Raw genomic sequence first — 13,468 nt, 5'->3', positions numbered from 1 at the left:
TTTCCTTTCTCCTTGCTTTGTAAATATTTTTACCTCCCCTTTTCCCATAACAGACACTTTACTATCAGTTCCTAGTGTGACCTCTGATTTCAAATTCTGATTTAAGGCTGAAAAGAGGGTTATATTCCCTGTCATATGGTTGCTGCAACCTGAGTCTAAAAACCATATGTCCTCACTATGTGTTTCAGCCATGTTACAAGATAACAGGACATTTTCTTGACTGTTGTTTTCTCTTGTAACATTTGCATTTTGTCTGCTGTTCATATCATGCTGTTTCTTTCTACAATCACTTGCATAATGTCCATATTTTTTGCAATAATAGCATTGAACATTAGATTTGTCATACCTTTGTCCTTGAGCATGATACTGTTCTCTTTGTTGGCTGCTGCCTTGACCTTGGTTCTGATTTGTATTGCTGCCTCTTCCTTGTGCATTTGATGGGCTGTTCCTTCCACCTCTGTTCTGGCTTCTGCCTCTTCCTCTTCGGTTTCCTCTTCCTTGACCCCTTCCTCTTCCAAAGGACATCTGGGTCTTGAAGGCTTGCTCAAGGGATGAGTTTTCATTCCTACTCAACCTCTGCTCATGAGTTATCAGTGATGCATGTAGCTCATCAACTGAATAGTTTGAGAGATCCTTTGTCTCTTCAATGGTGGTGACTATGGCATCGAACCTTGAGGGTAAGACCCTCAATATTTTCTCCACTATTCTTCTATCTTCAATTGTTTCTCCATGAGTTCTCATTTGTGTGATTACACCAATCACATGAGTGAAGAATGATTCAATGTTGTCTGACTCCTTCATGTTCAAGTTTTCAAAATCCTTTCTCAGCAATTGTAGTTTTGTTGTCTTCACTCTCTCCATGCCTTGATAGGCTGTCTTGAGGGTTTGCCATGCTTCATTGGTTGTCTTAGCTGCTGCTAACCTTGGAAACATACTCTGGTCTACTGCTAGATACAACAACACACGGGCTTTTGAATCTTTCTTCCTATTGCTCTTCAGCAGATCTCTCTCTGCTGGAGTTAATCTATTAAACTCAGTTTCATCTGCTGGTTCTTCAAAACCATCTTCAACTATTTCCCATAAATCTTGAGAGGCAAACAAGGCTGTCATAGTTATTGACCAGTAGTCATAGTTCTTCCCATTAAACTGTGGGAGCTGGGTGTTGAACATACCCATGCTTGTGCTTGCCATTCCTTGCATCTTGAACTATGGTTTTAAATCCTTGACTGTGATTTTTTTAAAAAACCACTGACTGTCTTCAGCAATAACAAGAGAAATGCTTTTGGGGAATACCTGAATCCTTCACTGTCTGAGTCTTCTAACTGCCTGAGAAGTTTTGCTGCAGCAACAACCTTCTCCCTTCAGCTTCTTTAACTTCTTTAAAGAGCCTGAGCCTTGCTCTGATACCACTGTTGGGTATTTTCGATAGGGAAATACCAAAACCAACAAAATATTCACCACAGAGACAATGCTCTGTTTCTTCTGTCCAGGATCTTTTGCAGAGAACCTCTTTAAAAAAATAAATTAACTCAGAACACAGTCCATTACACAGTCACAACACATTTCTATTAATTTAAAAACAAACATTCTGTTACATATTTCTTCCTCTGTGCAAAGAGGGAACCAAAAAAAAAAAAAAACTCTGCTGCTCTCACAGATTTTCCACTGCTGTGGATATTATAAAACCAATTTAATGGTGCTCATGTGTTTTTAACAATACCCCATAACCATTATAGTCCTGTTTTAAAAAAAACATCTCGCACTGCTGTGCGTTCAATACATGTTCCTAAAAAAAACAGCGCGCAGACACCATAAATACACTAAAAACTACAGCACATAGACTTACATAATGATATATGAAACATAAAAAAATATGGGACGTATGCCCATAACTATATTAACTATATGCCCATAACTATATTAAAGGCCGCCACCCAATTCTTCGTAGACACATTAAAAACCATAAGTTCATCACCTACGGCGGTCAACACAAAACGACAAAAGAAAAATTCATTTGACGCGGGTGGGGTCGACTGACGTCACTTCGGTGCCACGTGTCGCCACCCCATTCGTCGGGCCCGGTCGTTAACCTCCGCGCAGCTTCGCGCCGATCCGAGCCTCCTGACCCGATCCAACGCAATTCGCTCGCCAAGGTCGCGCAAACAAAACTACCTTTAGCATCCGGGGAAAGTGGTTTTCGGCGTCGTACTAAGGACGCATGGCGGAGTGTGATTGTATCGGGTCCCCTTCCGCGGATACAGCCTTTGGTGAATGGCGGTGCGGGGAGACCAGGGTGGTTTTCAAAAACCACCGCGCGCTATTTAAAATTAGAATTTATCAGTTTTTAACACTTCATACTGCATGAATCAAATCCTATTATAATGCGATTAATCATCCATTCGTTCTTGAAGATGATGTAAACGGATCGGAAAGCCTTTAGTCAAGTGAGAAACAGGAAAGTAGGAGATCTTATCATCCTCCAGTGCCTCCCATCTGCAAACATTAGGTACACGTAAAACACAATTTTAGCGCAGTCAACGAAGATGACACTGTGTACATGCGGAGCGTAAATAAGTTCATAATTAGGAGCGATGATATTAATTAGGAGCGATGCTTCAAGTAAAATTGATGTCTTATTTCTTTTACCTGAATTTGGTGACGAAGTTATGAAGAAAGAGGGTCGGCTCAAGTTTTGCCAGATGCATTCCTGGACAGAGCCTGGCCCCCCCTCCAAAAGATATAAAAGAGGGGTTCTTTGAGAGCTCCTGCAATATAAAGTCCCAAAGATTACTAACAGAATTAGACAGAGAGATTAGTAAGAGATTTGGATTTACGCAAAACATGAAGTGAGCGATTTCATGCTAATTAATTACATTATTTTCGAGCTGCCGTTGCCAACGCCATGGGTCAAATGTGAGCGCAGAAGAATGGTACTTTTCCTCCAGATGCATGCTGTTCAGAAGTACCATGACTGTCCACCCTCTTGGAATCACAAAGCCTCTTGAGAACACAAGTTTGTGATAATCCGAATGCCGAGGTAAATCAAGTGGCACGGTGGCAGTATTGTAAAAATTAAAAGAAATGCTGGAATTGGAAGTATCAGTTGAGATTTTATACATTTCAAACCTTACAGAAAAATTATATATATAAAATTGTAAGCCTTACTACATATGTATATAATTGTAACTTTGAATTGAAGCATAAATCTCAAACAAGAAGAGTAAAAACATATTATTAAATGCCTTTAATTTTAATGTCTTCTTTTGCTTGTCTGAAAAGCGCTGAAGCGACGTTGGCGAGACGAAGTGTTTCATATATGACCTGGGAATTGAACAAATACATACACGATCAATCATCTCGAGACTATATAATTATTTTTTATCAAAGTTTAGAGTAACTACTCGTCATTTTACTTTACTCTTTTCAGTTTAAAGGGCTCAAAAAATACACCTTAAACAATGTAAATTTCAAAATTTAAGCTTCTGTGATATGTAAAGTAGCTTCAATATCTATCATATTAGATTTAGATTTCCACTTCTTAGAATTTCCAAATTTAAAATTTGCTAGTTCATTATGAAGAAAGAGAATGAAGTACACCACGAAATTTAAAATTTGCTAGTTCATTATGAAGAAAGAGAATGAAGTACACCACGAAATTCTAAACAGCAAAGCCTAAATCTAATGGGATAAATCCTGAAGCTAGTTTACACCCAACAACACAAATAGGTAAAAGCTACTACAGAATTTTAAATGATGTACGATTCATTTATGTATATAAACATATGTTACAAAACTTGTAATTAAAAAAAAAAATATTGTTATTAGCCTATCACCCGAGCTTATCTAAATTACTGATTCACCTGCAATCAGACACACATGGACCATGTCAATCTCATTGCCTAATATTCGGCGAATCAACAAATATTCAGCAATCTTGAGCTTATCTAGATTGCTTATTCACCAAATATTCAACAATCAGACCTACATAACCATGTCCATCTGATTGCCCGGTAAGGATGCCTGCCCGTCCCCAAACATAAATCGTTTGGTTGGTCAACAAAGCAGTAATTAATTAATTAATTACATACACATTCGGTGAATTTCATTGACCGGTAGTCATCCCAAGTGAGCTTTTGGTTTCTTGGACTCCCCTTTCTCTTTAACAGAGCGCCGTGCTCCTCCTGTGTGGTGCATATTCCATCATCAGTGTAGTGAAGTGTTAATATTCGAAGAATAGAGATTTGCAGCATGTACCTACACACTGAGTACACACCTTCAGTTCGTGAAGTGCCCGGGGACAGTCCGTGAGAAATTTGATAGAAAATACCATCGCTGAGGCTGAGGTCTCGTGACCAGCGAAGAGCAGGAATAATACTAAAGCTGCTATAACTTCTTCTGAATGCAAGTATTCTTTCAAGAGTTCTCCCAAAAAATCATTGTGGACAGCTTCATCTGGATGCTGCCTTCTGTGCGTTATGCCCTCATTAATCTTTTTTATCAGAAACTCTCTGCCCTGCAGCGATGCTAGCCATTACTCATCCCGTAAGAACCAATCAAATTAGTAATCAGTATAATAAAGGAGAAAAGCATTGCGGCTCTTGCGCACCTTAATTCCTCTGGCATATGAGGTACCCGGGATTCTAATGGGAACGGCAAGGAAAGCTTTAGAAAAAGCGGCGAATGCCTTACCGATCTCTTCCGTCTCCTTGGACGGAGATAAGTCCAGCAATTGTTTTGCCATCAAATTCAGAACAAGCTGTAACAGATATCACATGTGATCAGACAAATCGACCAATCTAAATGGAAAACAGTTAGTTGACCACCATTCTGATGATACCAGTATTAAAAGGCAGGTTTCGTAGTTCAATTTTGTTTGATTTCGATAAATGCTCAATAAAATCCATAAAGAATGCTTAAATGGTGCTTCTCGAAAATTTAATGAATTGAATTGAAGAATGTTAAATGAATTGAATTGAAGAACGTTAATGAGGCGAATGACACCAAAATAGTATAATGGGTTACATATTTAACTAACAAAACATTATACAATCAAGTTTTTTTCTATAATAGTTTTTTTGGGTGTGAATAATGGTTAAAAAAGATTGGTTTTGTAAAGGTTTTTTTGACAAATAGCTAAAAGACTATCTATCTATTTTCAAGTCTTCTAACTCACTACAAATGCCTTTATAGGCAAGACACTTCGTGATAAAATGCTATTAAATTTCAATTGCTTTTTCCTCATAAAAAACATAAATCCTTTCTTACCACTCTTTCTTGGGAATTACCCAACTGCCTGTATCTTTATAGGCAGGGCCATGATAAAGTGCCATTAAGTTTTAACAACTCCTTACTCGTTAAAAAAACATTAAGTTTCAACAATTCCATATGTATTTAAAAAAAGCCAAGTTCTTTCTTCTCACTCTTCATTGGAAACTACTCAACTACGTGTTTAACATATAAGAGGATGCGATCCAATCCTTAATTTTACTATTAATTGTGTTATTAAGATATTAACCTTTCCCTTGAGCCACTCAAATATGTCTTTAAAGAATTTTTAATTAATGCATAGCTTTTCTGAAATATAAAGATTTTTGCAATGGGTTTCTTGATGGTGCATACCTGATGGCACTCCTCGTGAAGATGGATATCCCTCTTGGCTTGCCACTCGGTGAAGGTGGTGTGCATAAGGTTCTGTATGTCGTCCATGAAGTGCACACGCAGCTTCTCGAACCCCAGGAAATTTACGGCCGTTCCGTGGAGCTTCTTCTGGAGATCTCCGTGCACCAAAAGCAAAGCGAATTTGCCGATGAGATTTCGAAAAGGTCTCAGATAATTGGATTGAAACAGCCTGCCTTCATTTTGCAGAATATGTTTGTTGAATTCTGGATCCACAGACACAATCATTCGAGATCTTCCGAACAAATTTGATATGAATATCTCGCCATACCTGCGTAATTCACCTTCACATATATAATTCACATCTTGTATTTGATATTTGATAAAATACGCGCGAATGTTAAAATTACGACAATACCTCAGCTCTAGATGTTGAACGTTAAAATTAACACAGTACCTTAGCTCTCGATCTTGAATGAATCGGCGTGGTTGTGAACCCGAATTAATCGCTCGCATGAAGCCCAAGGATTCTCCAATCAATGGCCACCCTCTGGAACCGGGAGGTAAATTGAAGCCTCGACTGTCCACTATTCTGTAGAGCTGAAGCAGTATCATCGCCAGAACGAAACAGACGAAGCCTACCAGCCATGAATACGTAACACTAGTCTCCGCCATGATCCCCAATTCAATGTTTTCCTCAAAGGGCAACTATCCCTAATCTCTTACTAATTTGAATGTTTATCAAGATAAAAATCAAACTTTGAATTAAATGAAGGAGCTGCAGCTCACATGTGTATAGCACCTGGGAGACTGCACTCAAACAAAGAGGAGACTCTCACTCTCGTTCACTCTACATCCCATCAAATGAATATTACAATATTAAATACATCACTGAAAATTAGGTAGTTGTGAACAACCTCCTAAACTCTAGGAACTAAACTTAAACTAAGGAGATGCGTTACAACCATATAACCATTTCTCCATTATTTTTAACTCCCCCCCTTAATGGAGAAAGGGTTATTCTGCACTCCTAACATCCCTCTAAATAACTCAAACTTTACTCGCCCTAGAGGCTTAGTAAAAATATCAGCTAAATTATCACAAGTGTTACAATACTCCACACATATTTCCTTTGACTTTTCTTAAACAAAATGAAACTGAGTGTCAATATGTTTAGTATTTTTATGGAAAATTGGATTGTATGCAAGCTTTATTGTGCTCTGGTTGTCAGTTTTGATGCTGGTTGCTTCTTTCTGTCCTTCGCCTGCATCGCTAAGCAATCTCCTCAACCAGATGGCTTCGCATGTAGCTACACACAATGCCTGGTACTCAGCTTCACATGATGATAATGCTACAGTACTTTGCTTTTTGCTACTCCACGAAATAACCCCGGATCCAATACTAAATGCGTAACCTGTGATGGATCTTCGATCATCCAGGTTACCTGCCCAATCAGAATCTGAATAACCTGCTAAAGTAACATCAGAAATGTCAGTGTATAAAATACCATAATTACAAGTACCACTAAGGTACCTCAACACACATTTTGCTGCAATCCAGTGACTTTCAAGTGGTTTGGACATAAACTGGCTCAGCACACTAACAGAATATGCCAGATCAGGTCTAGTTGTCGTGAGATATATCAAACTTCCCACTAGCTGTCTATACAAAGTGGCATCCACCTGTTTTGTGCCATCATCACTACTTAACTTGAGATTCTGCTGCAATGGTGTTGCTGCTGTTTTGCACTGTTCCATTCTGAATCTTTCCAACAGGGTTCTGGCATACTTTCCTTGAGTTAGAAAAGTTTAACCAGAATCTTTCCACACCTCCAAACCTAGGCAATAATGAAGATCTCCAAGCTCTTTCATTTCAAATACCTGTGACATTTGCTGCTTGATTTCTCTGATCAAATTATTTGCATTTCCTGTTATGATCATGTCATCCACATACAAAGAAATCAAAATGATTTGCCTCTATTTATTTATCTTGGTATACAGGTTTGGGTCGTTGAGGTTCCTATGAAAGCCATGTTGTATAAAAAATGAATCAATTTTCTCATACCATGACATGGGTGCTTGTTTCAAACCATAAAGTGCCTTATGCAATTTACACACTAAATGCTCCTGCCCATTTTTCACAAAACCAGGAGGCTGTACTAAATAAATTTCTTCCTTTAATTCTCCATTCAGAAATGCAGACTTAACATCTAGCTAGTGTAGCTTCCATTTATGTTTTGTTGCTAAAGAAATTAGCATTCTAATTGTATTTAATTTAGCTACAGGGGCAAAGGTGTCATCGAAATCTATTCCTTCTTGCTGTGAGTAACCCTTTGCTACCAGTCTAGCTTTGAATTTTTCTACACTCCCATCTGCATTTATCTTAGGTTTATACAGCCACTTGCATCCTATAGGGGTTTTTCCTTCAGGCAATTCAACTAAATCCCAAGTATGATTTCTATATATTGATTCAATTTCCTCATGCATTGCAGCCCTCCATTCATCTGATTTACTTGCTTCTTCATAGTTTGAAGGTTCTACAATGTTTAAAATTTTGGACATTAAAGCATAGCCTTTCAATCTTTCAGGTAGTCTAGTCTTCCTACCTGATCTTCTAGGTAGAGGACTTATCTCAACTCTATCTGTTTCAGCGCTTTCCGGGCCTGCATCATCACTTATTACACTATCTGCTGCTACTTCTTCATGTTTCTTCTCCTACTCCTGCTCTTCATCTTCGTCACTGTTCATCTCTATCAGCAATGGAATGTGGCTGTCACTGTTAGAATCTTCCTTTCCATCTTCAGTCTGTTCATGAAAATTAACATCTCTGCTTGCAAAAACTTTATGAGTCACAGGATTATATAACTTGTATGCCTCATACTCTGTGCCATATCCTACAAATATACATTTCAAGGCTTTGGGGTCTAACTTCTTTCTATCTGCTTTTGGTATATGAACATAAGCTTTAGATCCAAATATTCTTAGATGACTAACTGCTGGTTTGAGTCCAAACAATGCTTCAAAGGGGGTTTTGAAGCCTAGACATTTAGTAGGACTCCTATTCTTTAAATAAACAGCAGTATTAATGGCTTCTGCCCACAAACCATTCGATAGACCTTTACCTTGAAGCATACTTCTCGCGCACTCCAAAAGAGTTTTGTTCTTGCGTTCTGCTACTCCATTCTACTGTGGAGTGTGTGGCACTGTGAATTGCTGCATAATCCCATGCTGCTTGCAGAAGTTCATGAACTCTCCTAACCTGTATTCTCCTCCTTGGTCCGAGCGGAGAATCTTTGTCCTCTTTCCTGTTTGGTTCTCTATCATAGATTTGAACTCTTTAAAGTACCGAAAGGCTTGACTCTTTTTACTTAAAAAATACACCCATGAAAACCTAGTGCAGTCATCTATAAACAGCAGAAAATAATATGCACCTCCTAAGGACCTAGTTTGCATAGGTCCACAAATATCTGTATGCACTAGTTCTAGGATGTCTCTTTCCTTTCTGTTGACATGCAAAGGGAATTCTTCTCTATGCATTTTGCCTAATGCACATCCATCACATTCCAGCTTGACATTATGAAAAACAGGGAATCCATCGACCATACCTTTCTTCTGAAGTAAGATGAGGTCTTGCAAATTGAGATGTCCAAATCTATGATGCCAGAGATTTTCGACTGTTGATCCAGCTGCAACCATCACTTGTTGTGGCATACTCTTTGCATCCAATATGTACAAATTCCCCACACGTACTCCTGTTGCAATTGTTTCCATCTGGCTATCCATAATGACACAACCATTCTTAAAGAATTGCACCTACATGTCCTGGTCTGTAATCATTGAGACAGAGATCAAGTTTTTCTTAATTCCTGGAACATATAATACATTTTTAAGATGTTTAATGTCGCCACTAGGTAGCTTCACAGGAATATCTCCATATCCTTTGATCTCATACCCACTGTCATCTCCTAGATAAATTTTTGATCCACATGCAGATTCTTCAAGAAATTCAAAACAGTCCTTCTTACCGGTCATATGTGAGGATGCGCCAGAGTCGACATACCATATGTCGTCCTCATCTCCCTTTGATGCTGAAAGAGCACAATCGACTGTGAATAGTCGAAGATCATGGCTGTGGTCCTCCTCTTCTCCAGCAAAATAGCCTAATGTTTCCTCTATTTGCCTCTTCTTTCATCCGCCTGCCTCTTATAGCATTCTTTAATTTGATGACCAAGTTTCCCACAATAAATACATCTCTTAACATAATTATCAGTCATACCTCTGAATGATCTCTTTTGAAAAGAGTTGGCTCCCTTCTGCTGCTGCTGTTGTAGTTGTTGGTGCTAATGTTGGTGTTGGTGCTGCTTTCCTCTGTACTGTCGCCTCTTCACCATCAGAGCAAGGTCATTGCTCTGAGTTTTCAGATTCTGTCGTCGCTCCTCCTCCTGGAGCAGAATCACTGTCAGCTCATCAAATGAAGGGGATTTCTCCCTTACTGACAGCCCTGAGATAAACGTCTGATATGCATCAGTCATTCTGTTCAATGTGAGTGTGACTAGATCTGAGTTGGACACCTTTTCTCCAATAGCTCCCAGTTTGTCACTCAGGTCCTTGACTCTGGCCAAGAATCCAACAACGGACTCATTCTCGTCCATCTTCAATGCAAACAGCTTTCCCTTGAGTGCCAGAACATGATTTGTATTCTGAGTCTCGTATAGGTTCTTGATCGTTGTCCATATATCAGCGGCCGACTTGGAATCTGTGATATGTGGGATAATATTATCCTTAACGGACATCTTCAGTATAACTTTTGCTTTCGTTTCTCTTTTATCCCAATCTTGTTCTTGGGTCGTTGTTCCAGATCTCTGCTCATTTCCCTCAATGATCGACTGTGCATTTACGTTCTCTAGCAAAGTTTGCATTTTGGATTTCTAGTTAGAGAAATTCGTTCCATCGAGTTTGCCAGACTCATGGAGGTATGATTCTATACTGTTGTTCATTTTCGCCCAACTGAACACTCCAATCGGCCACCACTGGGCAAGTCCGATCTGCTACCACCGAACAGATCAGGAACTTTACTGTGCCACCACCGAGCAAGTCCGATCTGCTGCCACTGAATAGATCAGAGACTTCACTGTGCCACCACCGGGCAAAACCGATCTGCTACCACCGAACAGATCAACAAACAAGCTCCAACACGCCACCACCGGGCAAAGGCGATCTGCTTCCACCGAACAGATCAAGGAGCTGCACTACGCCACCACCGGGCAAAAAACCGATCTGCTTCCATCGAGCAGATCACAGAGCTCTAATTCGCCACCACCGGGCAGGTCTGATCTGCTACCACCGAGCGGATCACGGAACCCCAATTCGCCACCACCGGGCAGGTCCGATCTGCTACCTCCGAGCGGATCAAGGAACCTCAATTCGCCACCACTGAGCAAATCAAATCTGTTGCCACCGAGCAGAAATCTCCACGTGCCACCACCAGGAAACTCCGATCTGCAACGAAAATAGCAGATTTCCAGAGAGAAAGAGGTTGGCTTTGTGGCGCTCTGAACAGCTACGAATCCACGCCAATTACGGAAAAGAAAAATTCACGATGTGCACGGAAATTGGCGCAATTAACAGCCACGGATCCGCGCTAATTCAGTCAAAATTTCAATGGCAAGCTTATCAGCCTCAAACCCGCGCCAATGGACGCGTCTGTTCACTAAAAAATCGCGCTCGGTTGTTCTGTTCTGTATTGGCGTGACTGTCTATAAAAAATCCGCGCCAACTGCTCCAACCCTTTCTTCGGCTCAGAGATGATCAGTCTTCTGAGACCCTTCGCTCCAGATGTTACTGCAGTTCCACCTGATCACATAGACACATTTACATACTCTCCTACCACTACAGATATGTAACTAATGATACATCCCTAAAAAAAAAAAAAATGAGGCTATCTCTACCCTAAGCTCTGATACCAAGATAAAAGTCAAACTTTGAATTAAATGAAGGAGTTGCAGCTCATAGGTGTGTACAGCACCTGGGAGACTGTACTCAAAAAAAGAGGAGGCTCTCACTCTCGTTCACTCTACATCCCATCAAATGAATATTACAATACTAAATACATCACTGAAAATTAGGTAGTTATGAACAACCTCCTAAACTTTAGGAACTAAACGTAAACTAAGGAGATGCGTTACAACCATATAACCATTTCTCCATTATTTTTAACTTATCAATCAATCTATGCTATGCCTCGATTATCCTTGGCTTAAATTGGTCCCGATTGCCCCCTACGATTCCAAATTTTTTGTCCACTTCCGATGCCCCGCTGCTTTGATTGGATTCTCTTTTTTGTTCTTTATAATTCATAACCAGTACACCTTCACGTCACTAAATTACCTTGTGCTCTTGAGTAAGTATTTGGAATTAATTTGCAGTAGTTTCACTTGTATGTGTGTAGTAGTTTCACTTGCTTGTGTGTTGTAGGTTAGTTGTCATTATATTTAATTTTATTATTTATAATTTTTTTATGTTATAATCCATTTAAATTTAAATAAATTTATAGTTGATACTTCCTCTAAGATAACAACATGTCATCAGAAGTGAGAGACCAAAGAACTTGACAGAAAAAATGTCACAACAACTTATCTTTAAAATCTTGGAAAGAAAAAGAAGTGAGTCACTTTGAGGGTGTGAAAAAAGCCGAGTCCATCACTTGGAAAAAGTGTGAAAACCTTGTGAAAAAATTGGAACTGACGTACCTCGTCAGCGGAAAGAGCGCATACAACCTCTGGCAGTCATTTTATACAAAAGCGATTTTATAAAGGTGCATCGGTCATTCTTTTTTATTCCTCCGCTAAACGACAACGTAACGAAGGTCAAAGTAACAAGGTGCATCTGGTTTTCTTTTAAGGTTCATGATCAAGGGTTCTCTTTTAATGTTCACGATTAAGGGTTCTCTTTTTAATGAGTCTTTGTTTACCATAAAAGTTCCAAGTTAATGAAATTTTCATTTTAAAAAAATAGTTGTTATTAGTGTGATTTTTTGGATTTTCTATTTAGGAATCCACAGGAAAAATGTGAGGTGAAAGTTTGATTTGTGTTATTTAAATTAGCTTTTTGACTATATATATGGATTTAGTATCCTCAAAAACCCCTAGGGCACTTCTATTGTGCATCCGTTACCCATCAAACTTGTGATTTCAATAAATTCCTGCCAAATTTTAAAGAAATCAGACCAGAAACCCAGTAGAAATTTAGTTGGTAAACATTACCGCTAAATTACTTATTTTATTATTGCAGTCATATAAATTAAATGGTTGGTATATGTCTATAACTTATATCCTCAAACACATGCTTTCTTATAGCAATCATGATTAATTATAAATATCAAAACACTTATTTCATAACATATTTCACATTTCTAAGATTTAATAAAATCATCAAAATTAATTACACTATAGTGTCCTTTTTTATTATTATAAAAAGAATTAATATATGAATTAACCATCCACCACCTATATACAATATGTTAACATTAAATAAACTAGCAATTACACTAGATGTTGCAAAGGAAACATCGTAAGGCATAAATTTTATGGCATAAATTCGAGATAAGGGCATTGCAAGCAATCTGATTCAACCTCGCTTGCTCATTATAAACAACATTTCTGTCCAAAGCCAATAGTGAAACAAGACAAAAATTAAAAATCAATGTGCTTTGTGAGACCTTATAAGATCTGTTGGACAAGTAAAAAGGTAAATATAGTACGAGTTATACATTTTCTCTCCTCTTCTAGCACAAGATACAAACATACATTTTCTCTCCTCTTCTAGCACAAGATACAAACATACATTTTCTCTCC

General features: G+C 38.7%; 1 protein-coding gene and 1 pseudogene across 1 annotated transcript; both read right to left on the bottom strand.

The window, feature by feature from the left end:
• The window catches only part of LOC149229605 (monofunctional isopimaradiene synthase, chloroplastic-like), a 130,752-nt pseudogene that overhangs the window by 49,447 nt on the left and 67,837 nt on the right, over positions 1–13,468 (bottom strand).
• LOC149229607 (cytochrome P450 720B2-like) lies at positions 2,347–6,300 on the bottom strand. Its single transcript, XM_089375876.1, has 9 exons — positions 6,074–6,300; positions 5,620–5,947; positions 4,607–4,756; positions 4,274–4,513; positions 4,089–4,181; positions 3,243–3,321; positions 2,874–3,001; positions 2,647–2,765; positions 2,347–2,493 (listed from the first exon to the last, which is right to left on the bottom strand). The coding sequence occupies exons 1-9, from the start codon at positions 6,289–6,291 to the stop codon at positions 2,388–2,390; spliced, it is 1,461 nt and encodes a 486-aa protein (XP_089232002.1). The 5' UTR covers positions 6,292–6,300; the 3' UTR covers positions 2,347–2,387.

This window comes from Pinus tabuliformis, chromosome J, assembly GCF_031772625.1.
Source record: "Pinus tabuliformis cultivar Carrire ecotype Pingquan chromosome J, CPIR1, whole genome shotgun sequence".
NCBI lineage: Eukaryota > Viridiplantae > Streptophyta > Pinopsida > Pinales > Pinaceae > Pinus > Pinus tabuliformis.
This window is presented reverse-complemented; position numbering and strand designations above follow the sequence as displayed.

Coding starts and splice junctions, on each gene's coding strand:
- LOC149229607 (XM_089375876.1), bottom strand. CDS start 6,291: ATGGCGGAGACTAGTGTTACGTATTCATGGCTGGTAGGCTTCGTCTGT. Junction 4,757..5,619: donor TTCACGAGGAGTGCCATCAG/GTATGCACCATC, acceptor TATCTGTTACAG/CTTGTTCTGAATTTGATGGC. Junction 4,514..4,606: donor CATATGCCAGAGGAATTAAG/GTGCGCAAGAGC, acceptor GCATCGCTGCAG/GGCAGAGAGTTTCTGATAAA.